At 51.6% G+C, this 27,768-nt stretch overlaps 1 protein-coding gene across 1 annotated transcript in view; it reads right to left on the bottom strand.

The window, feature by feature from the left end:
* The window catches only part of LGR6 (leucine rich repeat containing G protein-coupled receptor 6), a 125,462-nt gene extending 100,501 nt beyond the window's left edge, over positions 1-24,961 (bottom strand). The window contains exon 1 of the mRNA XM_032203143.1: positions 24,768-24,961. Coding sequence (XP_032059034.1) covers positions 24,768-24,961 — 194 coding nt within the window. The remainder of the gene's footprint in view (positions 1-24,767) is intronic.
* Between the last annotated feature and the right edge of the window lie 2,807 nt (positions 24,962-27,768).

Raw genomic sequence — 27,768 nt, 5'->3', positions numbered from 1 at the left:
TTTGCTGCCAGGGAGCCCTCCATGCTAAGAGCTCAACAGATCTGTAATAGATATGTTTAGCTTGGAGAAGAGCAGGCTCAGGGGAGACCCTGTTGTACTTTACTACTACTTTAAAGGAGGTTGTGGCAAGGTAGGGATCCAGTTTTTCTCCCAAGTACCAAGTGATAAGATGAGGGGAAATGGCCTCAAGTTGCACCAGGGGAGGTTTAGGTCAGATATTAGGAGAAATTTCTTTGCTGATGGGGTTGTGCAGCATTGGAATAGGCTGCCCAGGGAAGTGGTGGAGTCACCATCCCTGGAGGTCTTCAAGAAACCTGTAGATGAAGAACTTAGTAGCATGGTTTAGTGGTGGACTCCAGTACTGGGTTAAAGGTTGGACTAGATGATCTTAGAGGTCTTTTCCAACCTGAATGACTCCATGATTCTGTGATTCTGTATCTTAAGAAATGGCAAATTTGTGGCAGCTTACCTGGACCATCTCTGTCCCACCACATGCTCCCACAGAGAAACTAGTTCAGTCCTGTTCATTATGCTGGGCAATTGTTGCCTCCTGCTCTGCTCCTTTCTTTTGGGCTGTGCTGGAATATTGCACCAGCAGAAAATGGAACAAAACAATGACCTTATTGTAGAGATGGGGAAAAAGGTTTGATTGACTCCAAATACACTCATGGAGTGACAACACAAAGCTTGGCAATTTGGTGTCAGTGTTTCCAATTGTTTGTGGAGGCAGAGGCTGCAAGCCTCTGAAAATATTAAAATGCTCTATGTTCACAAAATCCCTTGGACCATATTATTCTTCATCCAAACTGACACAGTTAAATGTATTGAACTGCTTGAAATCAGTTCAGTAAAAACATCGTCTACAATCCAGAACAAATTCCCCCTTTTTTCAACTTGTGAGGGCAGTTGAAGTATTTTCTTCTAGGATTATTTTTCTTGCTTTCTACAGTTTAATCATCTCCACCTAAAAAGACCACTAACAAGAATCAGACAGGAACTGGTGAAAGGCCTGCTGTTTTGATCAGGGCTGCATGAAATTTTCCCAATATATTTTTCAGAACAAAGGCGAAGCTTGAGATACAATATTTGTTTTCCCTAAATAACTGATTTATACATGGAAAACAAATTTCCAGAATTAGCATCTTTGTCACATCACGGTCACCCTGGGGTCCAATTAGGAAACCTCTTTGCAGTATTATCTGAGCTACAGGTCCAAGCCGGTACCTCCCCTTGTGGAGTTCAGTGTCACTGTGAAGTCAAATAGAGTTTTGTCTGAGCCAGCCAAGTGCTTTGATGAGGATTGGAGGACGCCAGTCAACTCATCGTGATTCAACTTTCCCAGTGGAAACTTGAGACATGCTGGCAAAACATTATTGTGCTTTAAAGGAAATATTCAATTTGGGGAGAAAATGCATTTTTCCATTAACAAAGCCCTGAAACAGAAACTCCTCTCTCCTTCTCCCATGGGGCAGCTCCTGCGCAGACGTCAGCGTGCAGGACTCAGAGCACAAGTTCTGCGTCTGGGAACATGATGCCAGGACCTGCATGTTTCAGAGCCAGATTTTCAGGAGAGCTTAGCTTCCTCACAGGCACCTCACTGCAGTCTGGATTTAATAAGAAAGCAGCACCAGCAATACCTGCCAACACAACAGCTCAGTTTTTGAGCACCCCAGCACCAAATATGCTATCACTCAAAACTGACCTACGCAGAGATCCTTCAGAACGACCTGGGTCTTTGGCTCAGGATGGACTGGGCAGGAAGCAGGAGATGTGGGAAAAAAATTGTGTGAAATTATTATTATTTTGGCAAGGTAAGGAAAGTGGTAGTAGAAGCTGATAAATCTGCTCTGTATCACTTTCATGATGGTGCCATGTTTTGACCATGGTTTTACAGAGACTTCACTAGTGGTTCCACACAGCGAGAGCACTTTGCACTCACAATGGGCTTGAAAACCCCTTTTGAAGTCGAATGCTTCCACAAAAGTGCTTTTCAGCGTGGGAACTGCTCTGAACACTGGCAGGAGGAAAACGAGGGGAAGAGATGGTAAAATGAACATTTTCCTAAGCTCCTAAGTCAAAGGAGTGTGAAACTGGCTGGGGCAGTAAAGCAAGACCTGCTGGACTAACCAAGAAAATCAAGGATTCCAAAGCAGTGCAAAGAACTGATTCCCTGATTTTACAGATCTGCTTTCTCTTTCATTTGCCGTCTGTTTTCCAACCTCTGGAGCCTGAACCTTTGAGACTATGCATTTCATTGCAGTTTGGAAAGAAGGTGCTCCAGACTTCTGGTCATTCCTTTTGACTTCAATGGACCTACCACAGTTTTAGAGACCAGATCTGGAGGAGCTTTCCTCCCATTCCCAAACACGATGTAGCACACAATTGCCACTTGATCCCCCAAAGGACCAAGCTGACACCTTCAGTCTGTCTGTGCTGCCTTCATCAGCTCTTTCTCATATGGTCACAAAACCCAAGCAGCCCCCTGGTGCGTGCACATGTAGTAGCTTGTCCCTGTGCTTTGGTCTGAATTTTGTCTGTTGTTTCCTCTGGGACCACTCTGAAACTCTTTGCAGGCAATGTTCATCTTTACTTCAGTTTGATGGGGTCCCATCTTAGAGACTTTTTGGAAACTCAGACACTGATTTCTATTGGACCAGATGTCTATTGGCACCTTCATTGAACCGTTTCCTCTACTCATATCATTCTCTTTTTACCTACTGTTCTATATACCCTTCATTATTTTATCTGCTAATTCTGTTCCTTAATTTTGACTTCATCTGATGGGTTTAAATGTCTGTGATTCCCTGGATTGCCCCTGAAGGCTTTTCAATAGCTGGTGCTGTACTGGTCACCTGTTTTTCAGACAGTAGAACAAGTTTAAACAATGGGCTAAGCAGAATGGTCAGTGATTTCAAATTTGGACACCTTTAGAAGCTGTGTGAGTATCACCTGAGTCTGACCATTTTAATTATTCATCTTATCCATTTATTTTCAGATTTTCCCCCACTGAAAATAGCTTTGAGAGAAGCACCCACAGCCTCTTCCCAGGGAACAACAAAGAAAATTATTCCATGCAATGGTGGTGGTCCCATGTTTAAGCAGCTCTTCCACGTCTCTGCCACCTCTTGGCCTGTCAGCTTGCCTGCTTCTTGTGTGTTGGAAAAAGCTGATATTATTATTAGTGGCTGCTGTTAGATTGCAAAAGAAATTGGCTATTAAATTTTGTCTGGCTCACTCCTGACATTTCCCAATTATTTTTTTTGGGGGGGTGGGGTGTGGGGCGGAGGGGAGGTGGGGGTGCGTGGGGGTGACCTGTCTCTCCTTGCACAATCTTTAGCCCTTTGGAACAAGTGAATAACATTATTAATTTCTGATTTTTGTCTCCATCAATATGTCATCAGAAGTGGTGTCATCCCCGTCATGATCTCGGGAGGAAAGGTCATTGGCATTACACCAGCCTTGCCTGAGTTAGAAAACAAATGCTTGTTACACCAGCACAGCATTTGGCTGCAGAGACACAACGCTGCTTCCCTCCTCCCTGCCTTTGGGCGGATGACCACACTATTTGGTCCTGAGAGCCAGATTTGTGTTCGTTTAGCCACTCTCGGAGTCAGCATGAAAGCACTTGGAGAACACCTCTGAAAGCCATACAGAGGATTTATATGTCCCTCAGCTTTGCCACAGGTGTCCTCATGTTCTTTTTGTGAGAAAGTAGGATGGCTTATTTCCACTGTGCATCAAAGATTTGGAAATCAACTGAGTTGGTTGTGAGAAAGCACATCCATTACCCTTGATCTTGAAAATTAGATTGTAGTCAGTGTCTTTACAAACCTTCAACTCAGAGACATCATGTAATTTGGAAAGAGTATCCCCCAAAGATAAAAAGAAAACGATCTTTTGGTCCAAAGACAGACACTTTGAGTATTTGGTCATGCCCTTTGGACTATCTAATGCTACAGTTACCTTGCAAAATTTTTAATTATGTATTTTAGAGATTCATTAGATTCCTTTGTAATAATACTCTTGGACAACAGCATTATTTTTTTTGGGAGGACATGAACCAACCTGAGCAGACTGTAAAATCAGTCCCAGAGTATTTGAGTTGTCACAAACGATATGCCAAATTAGAGAGGTGAAGTTCTGAAAGGTCTTCCACTGAATTTCTGGGCTCCCTCACCTCCCCAGAGGCAATGGAAATGAACCCTGAGAAATCACGGGCTTGGCCACGCCAAAGACAGTTACTAGGTTCCAGTGTTTTATTAGCTTCATTAACTTTTATCACCAATTAATTAAAGACTTCGCCAAATGATCTTCCCATTCCTGGACTTACTAAAGAGGGGGACATTTGAATCTCACCACCTCAGTTTAGATGCCTACAAAGCACAAGTCTACATCTGAGCTAGACTTTGGATTCCCTTTATAGTCCCATGAAGAGAAACGAGTCCTTTTACTGTGTGATTCATGCTGCCTATATTAGGTATGCTTTTTAGGTGGAGATAAATCACACCCTGCTTTTTTAGGAAATGACATGCTTTAAAACATGACAGTTTTAAACAGGTTTTTATAATTGTCCCATTCAGAATACACTTAGACCCTTCCCACCGCTTCATTGTTAAAGCAGATGTTTCTCATTGCACTGGAGGAGTAGCGTTAGCTGAGTTAAAGACCTTTCAACCAGGGTTTCCTCCCTATGCAAGCTACTTTTAGTGATTGACCTTATTTGAATCCAAGTGTACAGGGAAGGAGCAGCCTGCAGCACAGCCACTCCTGCCCAGCCAGGGCAGGAACGCAGGGTGAGCGTCAGACTCAGCCACTGCTACCCCTCTTGGCTTCCTGATATCATCTTTCATTTCACTGTCTTGCATTTTGGCCTGTTGGGAAGACAGAGGTAGCAGGCTTTGTGTTAGAAACTCAAGTCAACCAGCTACAGTGTGAGCCCTGAAGATCCATTTTAAAATCACCTGGAGTGTGTGGACCTGGAAATGAGCTTTAATATCACATGGAGTTTGTCAATATAACCTGTTTAGGTCCCTCGGCCAACCCAGAGATGTTTTTGCTTACTCAAGAATTTGGTTTTCCACCAAAGCAAGGCACCTGCACAGCCTGCGAACATGGGATTGCTTCCTCTGGCTAGCAGCTCTAATAAGCCCAGAAGGGGCTGTTTGGATCAGGGTGTGAACAAGCCCTATTTCTGGCACAGGAGGCTGTTCAGGGATTACAAGCTTCTTGCCATATTCTTTCCAACTGTCCCCAAGCCTGGGACCCGGGGGTGTATTGTATATGCTGACGCCTGCAAAAATGCCAAGGCTGTAGAACTGGTGATGGCCCTGAATTTCCAATTGCACAGGCCCTTGCTTTTGCTTGCATTTTTTGATCTCCCATGTCCAGACAATCAGAACAGATTTTTGCCTTATTAATGAGCTTAATCAAGACAACACATCTGCTACCCTGCACCTACCCTTCTGCTACTAAGGGGAGTAGTTCAGCTCTTCTTAACTTATATATTTGCTGTCTACTATGATTTCTGACTGAAAGCCTCAGATTTGACCCATATTTTGGAAAGAACTACTTATCCTGTTGGTAACAAAAGAGTTACTTGTTGTTGCCTATTCACTTTAAGGTAAAGGGGAAATAAAGAAAATAAAATAAACTCTGGGGGGATGGTTAGGGTTGCATTATTTGAGTGACTGGGTATATTTTATCCTGCCTGGGCAATTTCCATAGCATTATTCCATTCATTTATCTGTACAGCTCTCTGCACTGACAAGTTGAAGTCTATCAATGATTCCTCTCTCAATTCCCCTAAATTACAAAGCAGACTAGGCCAGACTGTGCACTGGGATTACAGTTCCATCTGGAAAAATCAAAGGGAGTCTTTAAAGCCCAGCCAGATTTTCATTGTCAGGAGTCTCCAACTCCATCAAAGGAGAGACAGTCTAGACAAAACACCTACAAACTTCAATCCTAAAAATTGAACCATTATTTTGGGGGGAGGAGGGGACCTTTGACAATTTCTGCTCAGATCAACTGAATAAATTACTTGCTTTGAGGTCTTCCACTCTTTCATGAATCCCCACGAAGAGACATCTGAAAAAACACTCTCCAGCCTCTAGTCTAAGTTGGTGATCCTCTGGAGTGTGAAATCCAACAATTACTGGATTCTGAGGAAATTCACAGACAGTATTTCATTGGTTTGAGAGTAATCCACATTGGAGAACTCCTGGAGACCCAATGAGAATCGTGTGGAAATCTTCCCTCCATCAAATGCTGAGAAATCCACACCACGTGAGGGCAGTTAGGTATGGCTTCTCTATGGCCTCTGTATGGAGTCTCCTTATCCTGGGGAATCCATCTCCAACAATGTTAAACCTAGATGATAAATAGTGAGATCCAGGTATAGCCATCCCAATGCCTTCCTATACCCAGCACTCAGCAGCTTCTCAAAATCTGCTTGTGCATCCCTTAATGCTTTTTGACTTGAGCATTAATTCAGCCTTTCCCATGTCAAAGACTTTGTTGAGTTTTTTGAGGATATAAAGCATGCGCTGACTGAGTGAACTGGGTTCTTGTCTTCCTTTTCCACCTTCTTGTGAAGATGAGTAGACAGAAACATTCAAAATAGTTGGGAATGAGGAAGGTGATCTGCCGGCTGTCTACAAGAACAGTCTCTGCTAGCAAAACCTCTGCTTAGCCATGCCTGTCAGGCCCACTTTTGGAGGCCATGGGCTCCTGCACATCGACAGACTTATTGAATCCATTGATTTACTGTTCTTAAGAAGACAAGCTGTCTTCTGCCCTGAGCACGTGCATGAACCACGGAGCCACTCTCCAGAGTCAGAATAAGGGTAACATAAGCAAAAGAGAAAAGTTCCCCAGATAAAATCTCATCCGGGGAATAGCCCTGACACGATTACAGTGCATTGAGGAAATCACAGCACTAACTCAATCTGTCTCCAGTATAATTCTGGATGAGATGGGGAATGAGACAGGAACACAAAGTGCTAGAGCAGATACACCCTATCTCGAGGCTGCCAAAGTACCCTGGCTGTGGTTGATAGGTCACAGCACTAACTCAATCTGTCTCCAGTATAATTCTGGATGAGATGGGGAATGAGACGGGAACACAAAGTGCTAGAGCAGATCCACCCTATCTCGAGGCTGCCAAAGTACCCTGGCTGTGGTTGATAGGTCTCTAGGCTCTGTACTGGGCTAGTCCACTGCATCTGTGGTTTCCAGGGCTTGCACCTCCCTCAGTAGACTGCAAACCAGGCACTCAGCTCCCAGCTCCATGCAGGCTGGGAGCAGAATGTCATGAGAACAGGATTCCCTTACCACTGGGTGCACAATGTTTTATGGTCATGGATTGTTGTTCTGTCTTCCCTCCAGTAAACCCTGCTCCAGCCCCACAGAAATGAGACATCCTTCAGCTCTCCCAGGACAGCCCACCTCTGTCTGCAAATGCTGGTGCTGGGACAGTGCTTGCCTCCCTTGCACTGGATTCAAAGCAGTGCCACTCTGAGGACTGATTCCTGAATGGATGCAAGAGAGACACTAAGCCTACATAAGGTCACCTGATTTACCATAAGGAAACTCGCAGGCAGCATTTAAAATTCTGGGGGAATATCAAAAGCTTTTGACAGCAGAAATCTGTCTGAGTGTTTGTACTTGGTGGAAGTTAAAGCTCATGTTATGACATCTCTGCTGGTTGCTGTGGTATGAACAGAGAAGTGACCCTCAAGCAGGGTGTTTCTAATTCCCCTTCTTTGACAGATGTGATCCAGTGCAAATCCGCTTGGCTGCAGTAGCTGGAAGCTAAGATGTAGAGGATTAAGAAGCAGGTAAATGCCAGAGTTGGAGAACAGCACCTGGAATTAGTAAATTACCAAAGACAATGCAGATGAGACAGGCTCATCTCTAAATAGATCTGTCTCCACATTTTTGTAGGAGGCAGCAGAGCCAGAGGAATGCAGAGTCTGCACACATCAGTAATAATGAATTGTTCCATTGTGACACTTAATGGGAAGGTTCATTAATTACAAGGAGTCTTTAAACTGTGGGGGTTTACCCTGGCAGTGGCCAAGATCTATGGGCAGGCCCAATGTTCCCTGATGCTCTCCCCGGTTGGGAAATCATACGCAGAGCTTGTGCAAACCTCCCACCTCTGGCTGCCATATGCTGGACCAAAGCCTGCAAGCTCAGTGCTGTTTCCACTCAGCTCTTGGTACTGGTGGCTTGAGCAGCAGCTTGGGCTCCCCCTGCTCCATCCTTGCTCCTCTAGAGGGAAAGCTGTGCAGGGCAGCGAGGGGGGCACAAGAGGGGAAAGAGCCAGGACCCCCACATGAAGTAGCAAAGCGTTGCTGTGCTGGAAAAGAGATGCTAAGTGCTGGTCCTGCTCCCCCTCCACCGTGCTCACAGCAGAGACATGAAGCTCTGCTCCAGGGAGATTTTCACCAGCATGGGAGCCTGTGCCTCACCCACACCCATACCCACCAAAGGGACTGGGGTCTGCTTGCTGGAGCTGCAGTAATGTGTCCCCATATGCCCACTGCCATGTGCACCTAGTCTAGGTCCCCATGGTCCTGGCCACCACCTGCCCAGTGCCTGAGGGGCACTGCCACCAACTACAGCCAGCAAAGAGAGGACCTGCAGGGGCTCTGAGCTGGAGAGAGCTGCCGAGGACCCTCCCTACTGCAGGCTCAGCCCCTCCTGCTGTCCAGCATGTCCTCCCCATGGATCCAGGTAGGGGACTGTCCCCGGAGCTGCTCCACGTGAAGAAGAGAGGCCCCCCCCACCAGCAACTTTTGCTCCAGCTCCCTGGCAGCTGCAGGACGTGGGAAGCTTTGCCTGCTGGCAGTGACGTTGCTCCAGTTGAAAGCCCTGAGTGCCAGGTCTGCTCCCTCCCTTCTTAGATACGGATCAATGAAGGGATGACCCCAGCACCTGTGGCCCAATCTCCTGGGAGAAAAGCAGTGAAGTGCGTGGGGCACGTCTGGAGATCAGATGCCCTGCAGGTGACTCAGTGGCACTCCCTCTGCTCATGCACCAAAGCTTCACCTGTCCTGCCCAGACAAGTTGCACCAGCGTGAGCAACAGCTAAAAGCCGGCAATATCCCAAGATGACAATATTTGAGAGCCCAGTGCTGCCAGGATAAACCTGCAGGAAGCAGCCCTTTCTCAGGGAGAGGGTGGTGGGTGCTGTAAGGAATTCAGTGCATACAATGAAATGTGTTCCCTGGCATGGAGAAGACCAGCAAAGGAGCTACCGAGACCACAGAAGGCTCTGGGTTCCTGTGGGCTACACCATTTCCAGCCCCACCACCCCAAAGGCCACAGGGCAGACAGGCTCTGTTCACACCTGCTGGATATGAACTGGGGAAGTCCCAGGCAGCACCCGGCCAAGGGAAGCTTAAACACCAGGCACGCAGCGGGGCTGTCACTGCAGGTACCCTCAGGTGGCTGAGGTGAGGAGAAAAGGGCACTCTGCTGCTCCCCATACCTTCTGACCCCACAAACTCCTGCTGTGCTGGCCACAGCTTCCTCACTGGGCAAAGGATCCTGTGCCCATTACTCAGACCTGGCCTCCACAAAGGCTCCTTTCTGCATTTGCGGAGGATGTTGGACACTCAGTTTTCTGGTTTCTCTTCCCTGAATGTACCTGGTGCCTCTCACAGCTCTACAGTGCAGGAGCCAAGCTCTGGCTCTGCCCTGGGGAAGGGTTTCTGACAGCCCTGATGGATGGTGATGGTCACCCAGAAGGTCCAGCTGCCATGGCCTGCCTCTCCATTGGGCCCAGCTGTGCCAAGGCCGATGACAGAGCACTTGGTGCCTCCATCTGCTTGAGCTTTGGGGCATCCCCAGTGCCTAACACAGGAATGTCAGAGCTCCTCCAGGGCAGAGACAGGCCTCCTTTCATGCCTGTTGCATGGCTCAGGTGTATATCAACATGCTCGCTAGTGCTCTGTCTCCTGGAGGTCCTGATCTCACAGCAAAAAAAAAAAAACTGGAGCTCTACTTCAAGCTGTGAAGTCCCAGCCCTGGAGGTCTGTGTCATCCCCCTGCTAAAAAAGCTCAAAGCCATGGGCCACCAAAAGCCCTCAGTAGGTCAAATAATGGACCTGCAGGGTCTGGTGAAAGTTCAGTCTGTAGCAGAGAGCAGGAGCAGCCAGGACAGCCCAAGGCACCTGTGAAACTTTCTGATGACACCGAGTCTGACCCGAGACACAAAGCTTCCCAGCCATTCCCTCATAGCTGCCAGGCAGAAGAATGTGATAATTAGTCATTAATTATTGTCTGGAACTTGGGAAAAGGCATGGTACATGTGGGCCCTGCCCTAGAAGGCTTGTGCTGCAACCAGCTGTGGGAAAGGAGCTGGAGCTACAAGATATAATAATCCCTTCCTGCCCTAAAGAGTTGTGAGGATCATGGTCAGGGAGGAGGTCACTTAACTGATGAACAACATCAAAGAAAGAGCTGGATGTAAAGTGAATGAACTGAACGAGTCAGAAGCAGACTTCTGTACGCAGCTGCAACAATGAGCTAGGCCTTGACCTGGAGGAACCAGTCCAACAATGGGGTGAAATAAAGGATGATTGAATCTGGAATTCACTCCAATTCTGAAGCAGAACTGGTACCCTGGTTATGAAGAACTGCACTCTAATACATTTTTGGTCTGTCTTTGATTCTGCTTCTTTCTTTTATGAGGTGGTTTTGGGAACTGACCTCTAGGGACATCACAGCAGGCATTCCCAGGGGAGGCCGTGGCCGTGAGTTCATGCGGTGACAGCAGGAGCTGTGAGCAGAGCCTTGCCCTCCCCACCAACCTCCAACAAGCTGCCAGAGAGAAATGAGAGACGGGCAAATCAATGGAGGTATGAACTGATTCTGGCTGGGATGGAGCTTATCTTCTTTGTGTGTGTAGCTTTGCTTCACCTGTTAAATTCTTTATCTTGACCCACGAGTTTTCTCACTTTTGCCCTTTGACTGTCTCCCCCATCCTGCTGGGTTGGCACTTAGCTGCCATCGAGGGTCAACCCACTGCACAGGAAGCTCCTGAGCAACACAAAGTCAGTCTTAAAATCCATTGCAACTCATTCAGGCTCTTGTGCTTTTCTCTGGATGGCAACACTGCAGTGAGGACCGAGATGTACTGCTTTCTGACCTCTGAGACATCCCAGACCAGACCATCTCACTCTTTTCCATGCCTGTAGCATGATGCCTCCTGAGGAGCCATTCAGCCACCCTGCTCTGCCCTTCCTCTTGAGACAACCTTGTTGGCTTGCTAAATCTGTGATCCTGAGCTGCCAGTGAAGAAGGGGCCCAGGACATAGTCAGAAGGTGAGTCTGTGCTCCCATCTGCTTCATCAGGCAATAACTGCTGCTCCTACAGCCTCACAGATAGTTGTGGGCTCTATTACTGCCCCAAAACACTTGAGTTTCCTGCCTAATTTATCACGGCCTCCGAGCCAAGGCTTCATTTGCCAGCACCACTCTGAGTTGTGGTTTATCCTTCCTCTTTGAGCTGAATCTTACTGTGGACCAATCCGTCAGCCAACACACTAAATAAATAAAGTTCCTGTCCACACACAACACAGACCCCTGGACCAGACGCAGCTTCCTGCTTTTCTTTGTACTTTGGAGGTAACTGAAGCGGTCCCTGGAGAAGGCTCTGTGCTGGGTGAGAGAGATGGATAAATTGTTGGGAGCCCAGGGGATCGCTGCCTGGAGACATTTGGTTCCTCTTGCAGGAAACTGTAATGAGCAAGGAGCAAAATATGACAGTTGTTGACACTGTCAAATAGAGAACAGCATTTTTATCAGAATTGAAATTTGCTGGTGGTTTTCAGCCATTTTTGGCTGAAAATGATCTGTTTTCAGACTAAAGACTTCCCAAAATGAAACATTATGGCTGAAAGCTTTTGAAAAATGCTCCTTGGACTTTTGGCCTTTTCATGAGGAAATTTCAAAGACAGCAGCTGTGAAATCCCAGCCAGCAGAAACTGAGGATCCAACCCAAGGGCTCTGTCTCAGTTTTGGGGACACATGGCAGACAGGCTCCTGCTGGTCTCCTACCGATGGAGCCCATGCAGGCAGCCTTCCCTTGGCGCACCGGGGCTGGAGATACAACCCAGCCATTTCTGACCCCTTTCCCAGCAGACTATGGATCCTGACAGTTATTTTCCCTCCTAGGAACCAGAAAAGCCTGGGTCCCTGTGGCTAGCAAGCATCCCGGCCCTGCCTCCCGAGACTGTGCATGATTTATAGGGGAAGACTCGGAGCATTTATGACAGCAGAGGAGGAGACCTTCCGCTCGCTGTTCGTGGCAGCTTGGATTCTTGGCTGAAACACCCAACCCAAGGTAAGAGATGAACGCCAGCTGCATTCCTCACCATGCTTCTGCCTTCTGAGGGCAACGAGAGGCCCGCAGGCATTTGGGCTGAGGTGTTCTCCAGCCAAACCCAGCAGTGGCCTGGCAGGGGGTTTGGAGCTCCTCTGGTGGGACAGGCTGTGCGTCAGAGATGCCCAGAGCTGGCTTGTCCCGGGGAGATCTCTGCTGCCCCCAGTAACGAGCAGGTTTCCATTAGCTGCAGCAGACTCTATGGTGTCACCAGGAAGCCACAAGACATTAGAGCGTGACGGCTCTTGCCTTGCCTCATTCTCCAGTGGGTGGTCCCTGCGCACCAAGAAAAGCCTTTCTTCTGCTGTCAAGTGGGTAACAAGAGTCTTCCTGTCTCCAGTGCACATTGCCGCCGGAGCGCCTGTCTGCGTGGTCACACTGCGGTGGCGGTGAGTCACCAACGATGGTTTGCCAGGGGAAAAGCTCCACTTATCAGAGCAATGGGGAAAGAGCAGGGCAGGGGGGCTGAGACCGCCTGACCCAGGCCATGGGAGCATAGCAAAAGTCAAACCACTGTGGATGGACCTGATTTGCCATGGCCCCTCTGGTTCGGGTAGGTGCCCTGCTCCTGCACACCAGATTTCACAAAGCACGTGAATTAACAAAATTGGAAGACTACAACAATTCTCAGGAAGCCAGCACGTGTGGGACGCCTCAGCCAGAAAGCTTTGGGACAAACTAACGGGGAGAGGAGTGGATGAAGAAAGAGCTGAACAGCGTACAGCACGGGGATCCTTGCATCCCAGAGGCCCGTACGCTCAGAGCCAAGGGGATCTGCCCAGGGATGCACAGAGGTGTCCTGTTTGCCAGGCGGGGGCACAGCAACTCTCTCAGACCCCACCAGAGGCACATCTGTTGTTTACAGTCCTTGCAAAGATTTTTGCCATTTATCTGGCTGGGAAAATGCTTTTATGCCCAGATGTTCAGGTGCCCAGGATGATGCCCTGCTCCAGGTGCACCACTGAGAGCTCAGGGCTGGCAATGATCTGCCTGTCTCTACTCAGTGGAGAGCTTTGCTTGGCAGTGCTCTGCTACGTGGCTGTGCCCAAGTCCTGGTGTCACGGCTGTACTCTCCAAACAGCATCTGCTCTGCAGGTGAGCTCTGGTTTGATCTGAATGTAGCATCTAGGATAGGCTTTTGGACATCTCTCAAAGAAGATGTTTCTTCTAAGGCTCTTGAGCTGATTCTGGAGACAAAGTGGCTCCAGTTGGCACTCCAGAGGAAGTGCCTCTCCTGAAGCAGAAGAGCCAAGACCTTTTCCCAAAATCTTTGATCATTTAAAAAAAAAAAAAACAAAACAAAAAAAAAAAAAAAAACAAACAAACAGCTCATTTTCCTTGGGCTTTCAAAGCTGATGGAAATCAGAACAGACTAAATACTCCCCCTACCTTCCTCAGGAGGGGCATCTGGAGCTGCATGCAAGGGTGAAACCTGACGCTTTGCAGAGCCTGTGACATAGGGGGGAAAACCATCACGGGGCTGTTGTGGAGAGTCCCACTTCAGTGCCTGGCTTCACTTAAGTCCCCCCACGTTAACGAGATGTGAATGCAGAACAGGGCAGGAGAAACAACTTGAGGCTGATGGCAAAGGCTGTGAAGAGCCACGGACTCTACAAAAAATCAGATCTGATCCCGGTCTTCCTTTGTGCCTTGCTCTCAGGCTGCTCGGGGAGAGGTGTGCATGGTGGCAGGGGAGAGGATGACAAGCTGAGGATGCTGCCCATGGGGTGCAGGAGCAATGAGCACGCAGCTCTGCTGCTCGGTGACACTGGGGCTTGGCTCCAGTTCCCGGCCCTGCCTGGAACCAGCAGCTCCTTCATTTCACGTACCAGAGGGCTCACACCCCAGGGCCTCGTTTTGTTATGGCAGCATTCAGAGTGGCTCAGAAAGAATGGTGAAAATGTCTGATGTCATTTTTTATTTATTATTGTTATTAGTTTTTCCTGCAGAAAATGCTCTGGAATAGCTCCTCCTGCAGACACTCTTCTGACAGTCAGAGCAACTCGCATTCAGGAATGAGGTCTGCATACAGGACTCCTGCCATAAAAACCCCACAGCTGTCGGTGCAGGAGCCTCAGCAAGCTCTGCTTCCCCCGTGTAGACAAAACCAAATTCCAGGCTGAAATTTCCTTAAGACACATCTCATATTTCAGGATCTGTTAGTATGACTTTCATCTCCAATCCACATATTGCAGCCCTATAATAATAATAATAGTAATAATAATAGTAATAATAATAGCAATAATAATAATACCTTCTGCATGTACATAGCACCTTTCATCCAAGGATCTAAGTCACAATTACAGCCCCACACATTCCTGTATATTACAGCCCTATAATTCTAAGACTGTTCAAGTATCCAGACTTCAAAGGGAATGTGGATTTCCCCTCCAGCCCAGTCACAATGCCCAACATGCTGGAGACGTTTCAAAGGTGTTTCGAAGGTGCCTTGGCAGTAGCTGGAGAGCGTCAGAAGAGCCAGGGGAGCTCTCTGGAGCTGAAAGAAACCTTCGTGGAGTCTTTCCTCCCCTCTCCTGGCCACTTTCTGGTCCCCCTGGGAAGGCAGCACAGCCCTGGGATGCGGAGGATGCTGCCACGAGCCGCGTGTCTGCACGGCGGGGGGAGAGGAGGAGGCAATGGGACCGAAAGGAAAAACAAGTCACGCACAGGCTCAGCTGGGTGACTTCCCAGGCCAGGCAGAACCCACAATGTTTCAATCAGTGGGAAATTCACAAAAAAAATACACTCAGCTGGAAAGAAAAGGGAGGGGAGATGGTGGAAATTTTCATTGTAAGCTCTTATTATAAAAGGGTTTGAAGATTTTCAGGTAGCCCAAAAATGAAGCAGGGTATTTCTTTTTTTGGGGTCAAAGCAAAATATTTCAGGGATACCCAGAGCAAACATGTTTTGTTTTGGTTTGGTTTAGGTTTAATTGCATGGGAAACCTGAAAAAAAAATCTATTTAATCCAAGCCAATCTTTTCCCCTCCTTTTCTGGTTTCCTCAAAGAGCTGAAATAGCTGTTATTTACCCCCATACATTCAGGAAGGAGTACGCTGAGAGCGAGGTAGCTTCCTATAGAAAACATTAGATTAAAGCAGCGGGGTTTACAGGAAGGCTGGCCAAGCTGCCGCTCACCAACTGGGTTCGGGAATCGGCTCACTTCCTCCGCAGGGCTCCCCGAGCTGCTGAGGAGCCGCTGGATGCGGTGGTGGAGGAATGCCTGGGAGCTGCACCGGCTTGTGGCTGCCTCCGTGAGCAGGGAGCGGCGAGGTCAGCGGGCATGAAAGGCAGGCTACGAATCCCAGTTCAGTATCGCCTTCCTTCGTGCTGTGACGGTGAGAATGTGAAGCTCGAGAGCTTTTTAATTTTTAGCTTGAAAGGGCTGGACGGCTGGCTGAAAAGTGCTGGGAGTCTCTAGCTCTTTTGCAGCACTTATTGAATCGGTTGATCTCAAAGGACATTAGAGGAGGGTTCATTATTAGTGTTTGCCGGGTGCCCAGAGCACCCCACGGAGGAGCTGGGCAGTTTTCACAATGAGCTCATCTCAAACACACCTCACTCACCACCAGCATGGGCTGCAACACATTCCCTTTCCCCCTTCTTCCATAAATCAAGGCTTCCAGCGTTCATGCTTTTGTCGCCAATAAATCCTCTGCTGTCTTATGCCACATGAAAGAACAGCAACACCGTAACCGACAGGCACTTCCCCGCATGGGGCTGCAGCTGCAGACACAACCTGCAGCACACGAACCTGCTGCAGCCAAAACGAGAGGGACAGCAAGGCTGATGCCAGGCTTGATAAAGCTCTGTGCAGCCAGCACCTCATCAGTCCCCGGGACTCATTGCCACAGGAAAACAGCGCAACAAATTCTTACCCGCTCCGATAAATCAGCTCCTGTCCTGCGACACCTTCGGCTGCAGGTGGAGCAAACACCCCACACCTGACCCTAAAGGAATGTCCCTTTCCTTTGGTACCCAGGGCGTGTGCAGGTGACATCCCAGCATGGGGACAGCCCCCTGGGACAGTGTCTGAGCAGCAGCAGCCTGGGATGTGCCTCTGCACCTCGTTCTTCCCTTGGGAAATGCTGGCTGAGTGCTGCTGCCCCGGCTGTGGGCACGTTGGCACGGTGCTGCCCGGGTGCCCAGGGGACGTCGTAGGGACCTGCTGGGGGTACAGAGGCTGCTGCTGGGGAGTAGCTGCAGAAATCAGGGTAAAGCAGAAGGGCAGAGATTGTACCCTGCAATTAGGATTTCTTCTCGTGTTCCCTATGAGAAATAGGAGTTGAATTTCTGTCTGAAAATGCAAATGCCTTTCCTGCTGCTTTCACACATGCAGTGATGAAAACTTGCTTTAATAAGGTTGAGAATTGCCCCGATTTGGGAAATCTCTTGAAGCTGTCCTGGATGGGATGCAATTACAGCCAGAGCCATCCTGACACAGGATAGCATCCTGGGGAAGGGGGGCTTTTGCCTTCATATCCCACAGGACCGTCACGCCTTGGCTTGGCTCACTGCAGGGCACTGCCTGGGCTGGGAGGTGGCACCAGGCAGGGGGAACATCCCGGGGGCTCAGACGTTACAAAACCATCTGACAAGGGTGGGGGGCACCCTCCCTGTCCCTGTGTGTGCTCCCCCTGCTCTCCCACCCTCGCTTAGCGGAGGAGCCAACATTTCCCCTCCACGCCCTGCCCCGCGGTGCCAGCGCGCACAGCCCTGGCGGATGATGCGGTGCTCGGGCCTCACCTTCCCTTTGAATGAAGGGGAATGTTACTAATTGGTGCCTCACGGGGATATCGAGTGCTGGAAACTATTCTGTCTCCCCAGGGTCTCTTTGTAGTGGGACCTGTGGCTGCTCTCAATGAGAGAGAACAGGTCCCTTGAGCAGGTCCTACCTTACAGGTGTGTCTGGCTTGCTCCACTCCCATGGGGGCTGCTTTTCATTTCCAAGTCCTTCAAAGAGGTTTAAACAGCTCCAGGAAGGACTGCAAACAAGGCAAACGGGGATGGAGAGCTGCTGGTGCCTGGGGAGGCTCCTTGTCCCTCGGAGGGGGGAGGCTGGAGGGCTGCCCTCCCTCACCACTGGCAGCAGAGCCTGTGCTGGCAGCTCAGGAGAGGGCTGTGCGTTACCCCTTCCTGGCTCCTTGGCACATCCCTGCGAGCTTGGAGGCACTCCCTGAGCTTCACCGTGTCCTCCCCTTGCCCTCCACCACGGGCACAGCACCTGCCTCCCCTTGAGAGGGCTCTGCTCTGACCTGGCTGCAGCACGAGGTGCTTGCGCTCCGTCCTGCTCTTCCTCAGGAAGGCTGCTCCTGATCCATTTCAGCTCCTGCCAACCTCAGGTCCTTCCCCAAGACCTCAGGCTCCTCCCAGCCCTGACAGTCCTCCCCTCTTCCTTCCCACAGGTTTCAGAGCATCACGGTGGGTTTCCCTGCTCTTGGAGCCCTCCTGGTCTGCCTGCAGCAGTGCACGAAGGCAGCTCGCGTTCCCATTTCCAGCTCCCTGAGCAGCCTAGCCCACCTCAGACACCTTCTGTGCTGCCTGAGAGCAGCCAAGAGGACGAATGTCTGTCTGTCTGTCTGTCCATCCATTATCCTGGGCTGCTGGCTCACCGAGACCCAGCCCAGCATCCCCATGGATGGACCTGGGGCAGCTCCTTGGGGCAGAGGAGGCATTTTGGCACCCGTGATTGAGATGCCCGCACCGAAGGTTGGCCGCATGCACCTGCCTGCTGCTGGCAGAGGGTGCTCCCTGCTTGGAGGGGGTGCCGGGGGTCCCGCAGCCCCACTGCAGCCCCCTGGCAAGTGCCGTGCTCCCCTCTCCCTCCTCCACCCTCCTGCTGCTCCCTGACCCAGGCAGGTGCAGAGGGGGGGAGAGGCATTTGCAGCTCCATCGCTGCCTTTTGGCACCAGAGCCTCTGCCAGAATCAAAGAGCTTTTTCAAAGAAAACCCTAAACTCCTTTAATCGCCAGCTAGAGCTCCTCCCGCACAGATCTAAGGGCCATGAGCTCAGTGTTTTCATTGCCCTGGGCAGATTTATGAGCTTATTCTTCAAGGAAGGGAGGGAGAGAGGGAAGGCTGTGGCATATTGCTTAGCCTGCGGGGCGGGCAGGGAGGAGCAGGGGGGTCGGATGGAGGAGGACGGTTGCAGGGGAAGTGCACGACCACGATGCTGCAGAAAGCCCAGCACTGCCGTGCCCGGAGCTCGTGGCTCGGTGCGAAGGCTCCAGGGGCTTGGGGCTGCGAGCAAGGACCAAACGTCCGAGGCTGAAGCCCAGAGCACACAGAAGACGAGTGACAGCTCCAGGGTCTCCATGCGGAGCTGCCAGCTGGAAGGGAGTGTGGGGACACGGGGACCTGCCCCATCCCATCCTCGCTGGGTGCCACCGATGGGAGCAGCGGCGGAGCATCCCCCAAAGCCCGCACGGGAGGCACTGGGCTCCTGCTGTCCCGGCCAGCCTGCCCTGCTGTGGTTTGCAGGGTGGAAACATTGGGAGGAAGCAGCTGGGGTCCAGCCCAGAGCACAGCCACGGCCCCGTGCAGCTTTGCTCTAACCGCGGCGCCGTGCTGCGCTCCTCATCCGTACACCTGCTCCCTGCTTGCCAGGGAGTGCAGAGCTCACTGCCAGCTGCCGAGCAAGTGCAGCAAAGGCCTGGCTGCTGCCTCTCCTGCAGGGACCTGGGGACCTGCTGCTGGTTTTGGGATGGGGCAGATCCTTCCTGCCACCCCCCACAGCCCTCCTCAGAGAGCGCCCTGCCAACAAGTGGGCATCTGCTCGCATCCTGTGCCCCAGACACCCTGCTGCCTCCTCCAAACCCCCTCATGGGATGCCTCCTGCCATTCAAACTGAAAGCTTGGGAAGGACTCGGTCATGACCTGCAGTACTGGAGCCACAGCCCACAATCCTGTCACCCACAGCATCGCTTCTACTAGCTGGAAGCATTTTGGGGCTGCAGCCCTTGCCTGTGGACCAGTGAGTCCCAGCAGCACCAGTCCGGGGTAGCTGCAGCTGTGCAGGAGATCACTGCAGGACCCAAACTTTTCTAGCTCATGGTATCAGGTGCAAGGGCACAAGGTATCATGGTATCAGGGGTACAAGGGAGCAGAGCCTTTGACAGAGGAGCCTGGAAGATGGGGAAGAGGAGGGAGGACGTGGAGAGATGCCAAAAACCTGGAATTTTCCATCTCATTGGGAACTCAGAGACTTCAACAGTTCCTTTCCTCCCAAGCCAGGACAAAGAGCCCACATGTCCACATAAAGTATAGAACAAAAAAAAGCCAATATATTGTGTTCTAGAACCACCAGGAGGTTTTGCTTTGATAATTTCTGAGTGCTGCAGTGTGAATATTAACTGGCCTGCAGGTAAACATAGCAGCAGCAGGTGAAAATATGTAAATATCCCGCTGGCTCCCCGGGACACTTGTGCCCATGCCAAGCAGCACCTGCAGCATTGGAGCATGACAGTACCGCAGGGATGAGGCCCTCTGCTCTCCAACTAACAACCAGCCGTGTTCCCAGCGCTGCTGTGGGCTGAGGGACCAGGAAATTTGGGCTGTGAGCTGGTGGCCTGTTTGGCCACCCCAAGGTGTCGGTGTTCATTGGGGCTGGGAGATGTCCCCACGGGCTCTTCCTTGCAATGTACCAGCAAAAAGCCACCTTCAGGCACAGAGCACCCTTGGGTGCAATTGGGGTGCTGAATTAGGAGCTGAGCCCAGGCAGCCTGACCTTCAGGAACCCCTGAAGTCTGCTAACAAGGATGCAGAACACGTCTGCGTCCTGTGGGGTGCCTCTATGGTCTTTGTAGGGCCCCTTTGGCAGAAAGCAAATGCTTGAAGGTGGGAAACTCCCATTATCCCCATTATTCTAAGGAAAAGAGAAAAATAAACAGAGCCTTAAAGATGTCAAATGGTGCACATAAATCCATGAACCCACTGCAGCATGTGTGTTAGATCCCAGCCCTCCTAATGCCCCTCACCAGCCTGATCTGCCAGGTTTGGGATCCCAGGACCACAAATATTTCTCCTTGCTCCTGCTTTGGCTGCTGTTCTCCCAGGCAAGGACTGGACTTGTGGCCATTTGGGGCAGGAGTGGCATTTCCCATTTGCCCTTAGATCATCGCCGTGGTCACCAGGAACAGGGGTGGTTTGGAAATGCCCAGAATGGGGGTGTCAGGGCTTAGTGCTCTCAGCATTTTTGGCAGCTCCTTCTGTCCCCCTAGGGTGTGTGCCCGTCGCCTCCATTCCTGCTTGTCTTGCTCCAGCATCACATGTGGCTCTGGAAACCCTGTTCCCTCCCCCGCTCACAGTTCTGGGGTGCTTAGAAAATAGAAATACCAGGAAAAAGGCACCTTCTGCTCTAACCTTCCCTGCACGGGTGCTGTGCAAGCACGGAAGAAGCTGCCTGGTGCAGATCGTGGTGCCAGAGGGCAGCACAGGGAGCAGAGGGGCCCTGCCCCTGGGCTCCCAGGGGGCTGCTAAATTCCAGGCAAAGCCTTAAAATGTCTCCGCAAGGTGAGAATGGTGCTGAGAGCTCCTGGATCCTGTTCCCCTTGGAAACAGCATGGGGAAGGAGAAGCTTTCTGTCTGGCCAGGATGGAAATTAATGGGCACAAGCTGGACCATGCTGTTAGATATTAAGAAGGAAAAAAAAATCCGATGTTTGTGGTCAAAACCAGAAAGACGGTAGGTTATCAGAGGTAGTAGAGATGTTCAAAGCAGATGAGTTCCCTGACCGTTGCCACAAGCTGGGTCTGTTTTGAGCAGGGCTTTGGATCCATGATACCCAGAGGTGTCATCGTGTCATCCTACCTAAGATATTTCCTGGTTCTGGGCAATCCTTCCAGCTCCTCCTCCCTCTCACCAGGGGCTGCAAGGGGGCAGAGGGGACCAGGATGCCATCCCAGGGGACAGGCATGGGGACAGCCACGTACCCAGGGGCCGACCTCCCCCAGCCCATGCGACGTGGCACTTGCACACCCCAGGGAATCAGAGGTGGGGTTGCTCACCCAGGTCACGCACAGGGGCTGCAGCAGTGCCAGGCATCAAAGCCAAGCTAATTCTGCGAGTGCCGAGCAGCAATTCCTGTTTTCCCCTATTAGCAGACACCAGCCTCCTCAGTGCCTCTTTGCAAAGCCTCCTGTGCTGCACGGGAGCCTTCCCCTCGCAGCTCCAGCCTCCTGTGCTCTCGGCTTGCTGTTGTCCTCTCCGAGATCCCCCACAGCCCCAGCAGTGACTCCCCTGCGCACACTGTTGCCCGCGGCAGGCAGAGCTGTGATATTTGGCACTCTGCTGCCAGGACGTGCTGACACGCCAGCTAAAGCTCCTCTCTCCTCTCTGAATAGCTCAGCTCTTTTGGGTGGATGCAGCCTGTCAGGTCTTTGGCTGCAGCTGGACCTCAGCATTTCGTGGCCAGGCTAAAACCCCATTCACCCTCCAAGCTCGTCATGTCCTGAGAATGTCGTCAGCAGCCCCCAGGTGAGGAGGCAGAGAGGATGGTCTGTGCTGCTACAGCAAAATGGGCTGCTAGAGCCAGAGCAAGCCCTGAGCAACGCAGACCACGGGGTCCTCTCACCTAACAGAGCCAAGTCCCCAGCACACCCAGGTGCCTACTGGAAAGGTCCCCATGGGAAGAGGTGACCTGCTTCTCTCCCATCGCCCTGACCACAGCTGCGAGCTCACCACGGAGCCCTCCCGTGGCAAAGTTTGGGTTCGGGTGGCTGATCCCACCTGGAGGATCCCAGGCTCAGGCACAGGGAGGTGCCCGAATGAGCAAGGACTGGGTTTTGGGGGAGAGACAGGCACCGCGGAGACACTGCGCTGTCAGGACAGGGCATGAACACGAGCTCATTAGTGGCGAGGCAGTGTCTAATCAGAGGTTATTACCCTTTATTTTGCTCCCGAGGGAACCCTGCTCTTTACAGGAGTACAGTTTGCTTAGAAGGCAGGGCACGGAGCAAAGGAGCTGCAAAGCCGTGGGTGCAGCTGCCCTCCTGCTCCGGGTTCCTCCTTGACATTACAGGGCTTGCTTTTCAGCACTTGCAGCTCTCCCAAAAAATCTAAGCATTCCTTTACATATCTGAGTGTGGATTTACAACAGGAATTTACATGAAGAGCTTAGATCTCTCTTGAAGACCCACAGTTCCGACAAAACTTATGCTGATTTGCTTTGAAAAACCAGCCCTGGCTGCACACCTTGTAACCGAGAAACTAGCCTTACGTGACTAGCCGAAGGTAACTCCAGAAGGCAGTGACAAGCAGGGAGAAAACCCAGTTCTGTTCCCCCAGCAATTCCCAGAACATCCTGCCTTCCTCCCTCGGCTACATCTCCCCAGCTCTTAATTCACGGGTGCTGCTTAAATCACACGGCAAACGCGCTGTGGCTCCCCAAAAGCCCCAGCCCTGAAGGGAGGAGGAGAACCCCGGCCCCTCCGCCAGCTCCCTGGCTGGATCCCATGGGTTTTGTCCTCGCAGCCCCGCTTTTCCCTGCAAGGTGCCGGGCTGGGGAGGCTGCACGGCTGGTGCACCTCCGGCAAACTGCTGTCATTGGCGCCACCCTGTGCGTGAAGCTGGCGGAGGAGCTGCTGCTGGTGCCTAGCTGCTGGGCTGCCCCCAAGCCCAGCTCCCAGACCTCTGCCAAAAGCCAAGAGCATCTTTAAGCGCCTGCCCGCTGCCACCCTGCACAAGGGGTCCGTACCCTTCTACGTCCCTGCCCTGATACTGTGCTCAGGGTAAGTGAGAGCAGCTTAGCTCCAGCTGGCCCTCGGATCGTGCTCCAGGGGCTCCCAGGCAGCTGGGGCTCATCTCTCTGCAGAGATGGGGGCACCACAGCTGCCGGGAGTCGGATCTGCAAACTGGGAGCAGGTTTCTGCTGTGGCTGTGGTTTGTCCTCGCAGGAGCATGGGGGGCTGCAAAGCTTTGCAGCCTGCCCTGCTTGCAGCCCGCGTGTTGTCGGCCACCTCCACCAGGACATGCTCAAGAGCTGCAGTGACTTTTCACCCGGAGGCAGCTGGCTCCAAATTTAGCCCCAGGGGGTGTGCAGTGCAATACCTCTACGCAGCGCACACCTCGTGTGACAAGTGCTCCGTGGTTTGCGCTCCCACGGAAATGCAGCTTGCATTACACAGCTCTCTCATCGTCCAGGCTCCCCAGCGAAAATCATCCTGTCCTGTCTTACTTCTTTCTCAGCTGGCCCAACAGTACATAAAGTGATGCCCTCAGGCAAGCAGGACAGGCAGAGCTCTTATCCAGCCATGGCAGCTTTGACCTGGCTTTGCAAAGCCCTTCTCGAACTGCTTAGGGTGCTTGGCTTTACCAGCAAAGTAACTGCATCCCAGGACAAGCCAGGACCATCAGAGCCACCCTGTCTGCACACCACGCCTGGACACTTGGCTCTTCTCAGCACAACGAGCACAAAAACAGCTCTGCCTGGGGGCTACAGGTTGTCCTGCACGGTCTGGTACATGCAGCGGCTGCTTCACTGCATCTCTGGCTGGGAAAGGCAAGGGAGGACCTCAGCAGCCTGCTGCTGTGCAGCTGAGGACAGTGCCGCAGCCCTTTCTGCTCAGCAAAAGGCCAAGCATCCTCCCCAGGGCATGCCAGGGCCAACCTGTCTCCATGAGACAGACGGATTTCTTCTCCTGGTCAAAGCCTGAGATCGTCCTGGGGAGTCCCTTGCTCACCCTGGGGATATGCTCAGCCACCGCTGAGTCTGATGGCACCACGGGGACCATTGCCGGGGCTAGAAAGGGACCCACCAGTCCCTGTGGTAGTGTAACCCTTTGGGGTATTAATACCAGAGAGGATGGGAAGCATTCAGACAATTAGGAACTTTTAATTCAAACCAGAGAGGGGGGAAGAAAAATAAACCACCAAAAATCCTACATCTCTTATAGGACTTCAGTACTCATTTTAAAGAGGCAACTTGGACACTGCTGGTGGCCAGCCCAACCCAAACCCCAAAAGCCATGAGTTATCACGGCTATTGAAATGTTTGACAGAAGGATCCCAGAGCAGTTTGCAGTAATTGCTCAGTATAAATACTCCATTATGCTCTCAGACAATCAGAATCTACCCAGCAAATCAGCTCCTCTGATCCACTGTAATCAAGAAGCAAAGCATGCATAACATCGCAATATAAACAGCGTTTGCAGAGGGGCGCGGGGAGGAGGGGGAGCTGCCTGAGCTTGGCAGGTCCTGGAGTAATAGCTGCCTTCTTTTTTTTTTTTTTTTTCTGTTTTATTTTGTTTCTAATTTCCAGGGGAAATTTAATTTGGGGAAAAAGTGGCGCAAAGCTCCGAGCCAGAGGAAAACCGCAGCTGACGAAGGGGTGCGGAGAAAGACCCGAGGCGAAAGGAAAGGCGAAGGGCTGTACTTACAGGTACGCCGTGAGGGGGCTGAGGCTGGCGGGCACCTCCGACAGCCCCAGCTCGGAGCAATCCACCGAGAGCATGACCCCATCCTCCTCGCAGTGGCACTGGGCTGGGCACGAGGGCGCCGCACCTGGCTCCGCAGCCACCGCTTGGAAGCGGGCAGAGGAGGCCAGGAGGACACCCCAGAAGAGCTGCTCCATCCTCAGCGGGCTGCAGCGGTGGGGAGCGTGCGAGGAGCCGCGGGCTCGCCCTGTCCCCGGGCTGGGCTGCACCCAGGGGAGCTCCCTGGTCCCTCAGTGGCAGCGGGCACTGTGCCTCCCGCGGTTCGGAGAGGAGTAAGGATGCAGCCAGGGAAGGGAAGGCATTGTTGAATGATCTTGGTTATTGGGTTTCAAGGGCTGGGCAGGGGCGTGAGACACTCCAATGGGAGGAGTTAAACTTTCTACTCTTTCCCTCTCTCTCTCTCTCTCTCTCTTAGAGCTGGCAGGAATTTCATTCAAAGGGAAGAAAGGGGAAAAAAAAAAAAAAAAAAAAAAAAGAAACCTCAACAAATAAAGACCTGTTCATAGCTCCGGGACCTGTGCTTGTTTTGTAACAATGTTTTTGTGAGATAGCAGGGCAGGGGAAGGCAAAGCTGGCTCTGGCAGGGCAGAGGAGCATAAAGAGGAGTACCCAACCAGCACTTCAAGGGCTCCAGACTTTGGGACGCTGAAATATAACCCCAGATAAAGGACTCTGTGTCTGCGCTGGCTGCTAAACCCAGCTGCAACAGGAAAGTCAGGGCGCAGCTGGGCGAAGGGCACAGGAGCTGCCAGGGAGCTGCTTGCTGGGAACTGCTGTCCCCAGGGCTGCGGGGCTGTCTGTCCGTCTGTCCGTCCGACCTCGCTCCCCTCTCACTGTCTCCATCCTTGGGCAGGGGCCGGGTGGGAGATGCGAGGGATGGAGCAGCAGTGTCTGGATGCTGAGCTCCACAGGGGCCTCCCCAGGGCACTCTCCAGGTAAATGGGACGTGGTGCTGATGCTGACGGGCAGCTGGGTCCAACATCGCCCAGATCCAGCTGGGGCATGAGCTGTGTTAGTGGCAGCAACGTGTTCACCCCAAGAGCTCTTTCTAACCTTAGGTAAAGCGGTCAGGGGTGAAAACAGCAACAGTTTGTGGAGTGGGGGCTTGCAGCCAGGGTCCCAGGGTGTCCTGCAGCTCCCCACGGGGCCATGCGTGGTTTTCACAGCCCCGCTTCCTGCGAATGCACTTTTTATTCAGACAAAATGATTTTCTCAGGATAAATGAGGTGAGAGTTATATGGGATCAGGTCTGCAAAATGGGAGACTTAAGAAGCTCCAGCCAGCCCAGGCCTGGGGGTCCGCTCCCTCCTGTGTGAGACTTGTGCCCAAAGTGGATATTTCTTCTGAAAAGGTCTGCTCCAAATCGAGCTCGGGGTTTGGGGCTGATGCACAGACCCTGGCTGAGGGCTCCCAGCCTGGGTGATGCAGGACCTGAAGCTATTTCATTTGTGAAATCCATTCAGATCCTGCAGTCTCCAGGCTGAAACCCTATCGCCGCTGAAGTCAGTGGAAACTTTGCCGCTGAGTGCGGAGGAGCGAGGATTTTCGTACAGGAGCAGGAACTGATTTAATTAGAATTAAGCCACTTCCATGGCAGGCAATTCTGGAGATGTCATTAATTAGACATCGGCGATGTATTTTGACAGCTCCAAATGTAAAACACTGCCAGCCGGATGGAGGGGTCCTGGTGGGTGGATGGGAAGCCCTAAGAGACAGGTTCCTCCTTGGGTCCGCTGACAACCCTTCCTCCAGCCCTGCTGCGGGGCTTTAGCATGGCCTGAAACGAACGGATTTGCTCTGACAGCAGCCAGGAATGTGGTGTAAATCTGGAGAAAGTGTCGGGCCTGTCACTCCGCTCCTGGCTGCATTTGCAGCTTTTATCTATGATTTCCCCATCTCTCTTTCTGGGCAGCCAAAGCTCGCACTGCGAGCCCCTGATAATTTCTCGCTCAGTGAGTTCTCCTTGGGGATGCAGGACTCTGGCTGAGCTCACTATTAATAGAGCTCTTAAAAATCACATTAAAGAGATTCCTATTGAAAAGTGCCATTCTGCTGAAACAGAGCCATTTCCTCAGGAAGGCATTGACTGCAATGACATTTTTCACATTGTTTTTGGAGCAACACAGCCCGAATTTGGAGGGCTTTGCCCTGCATGTCACACTTTGCTCCAACTTTTCTGTTTGCTTTTTATTCCAGCTCAGCTGTGGTGCTTCATTTCCTTGTCTCATTTCCCTGAGAGCCGCTAATAGACATTAATATTTGAAGTGTTCATTTATTCCAGCGTGTCGCCTGGCTCCTGGCACAATGACGAGTCTGGACGTGGAGTTGTTTGGACCGGACAGCTTCCATGTTTCCATGGCAAAACTTGGAATTCCCAATGAGTCCCTCCGGGGTGGAAGTGTCACTTTTCAGCCAGTTCTCACTGAAAATGCAGTTTGCTGTGAGTAATGCGGGCTGTGCCGTGCCCTGGTTGAAGGCACCGGGAGCTCCAGACCCAGCTTCTCCCTGCTCTGCGAGCAGAGGTTTTCCTGCAAGGCTCACACGTGTTTGTGTGTTGTCCTCTAGTGGCAGCCTGCGGTTTGGGGAGCGGAGACGTGCTCAGGGCAGCACTACCTCCTCTCTGAGCTGCTTCTGAGCATCCCTTTGCCCAGCCCAGCTCCCCAAAACACTCGCTGCACCCCTGCTCACAGACTCCTGAGACTGTGGGACCAAACACCAGCATTTGTGGCCAAGCCTAACACAGAGGTGTGGTACCTCTGGGTGGCAGGTGACATCCTGGCTGGAATTTCTCCTGCTGCCTCCACCATCCATGGCTGAAGAGTCTTCCTACAGCTTACTTAAGAGCAGGAAAAAAAAAAAAAAAAAAAAAAAAGGAAAAATTTAGAGCATAGCCTCAGCGTGTAATGAGGTTCAGCCAGCGTGAGCTACTGCAAGCACAATTACT

This window comes from Aythya fuligula, chromosome 25, assembly GCF_009819795.1.
Source record: "Aythya fuligula isolate bAytFul2 chromosome 25, bAytFul2.pri, whole genome shotgun sequence".
Classification (NCBI taxonomy): domain Eukaryota; kingdom Metazoa; phylum Chordata; class Aves; order Anseriformes; family Anatidae; genus Aythya; species Aythya fuligula.
The sequence above is the reverse complement of the archived record's forward strand: the minus strand, read 5'-3'. Positions and strand labels throughout refer to the sequence as shown.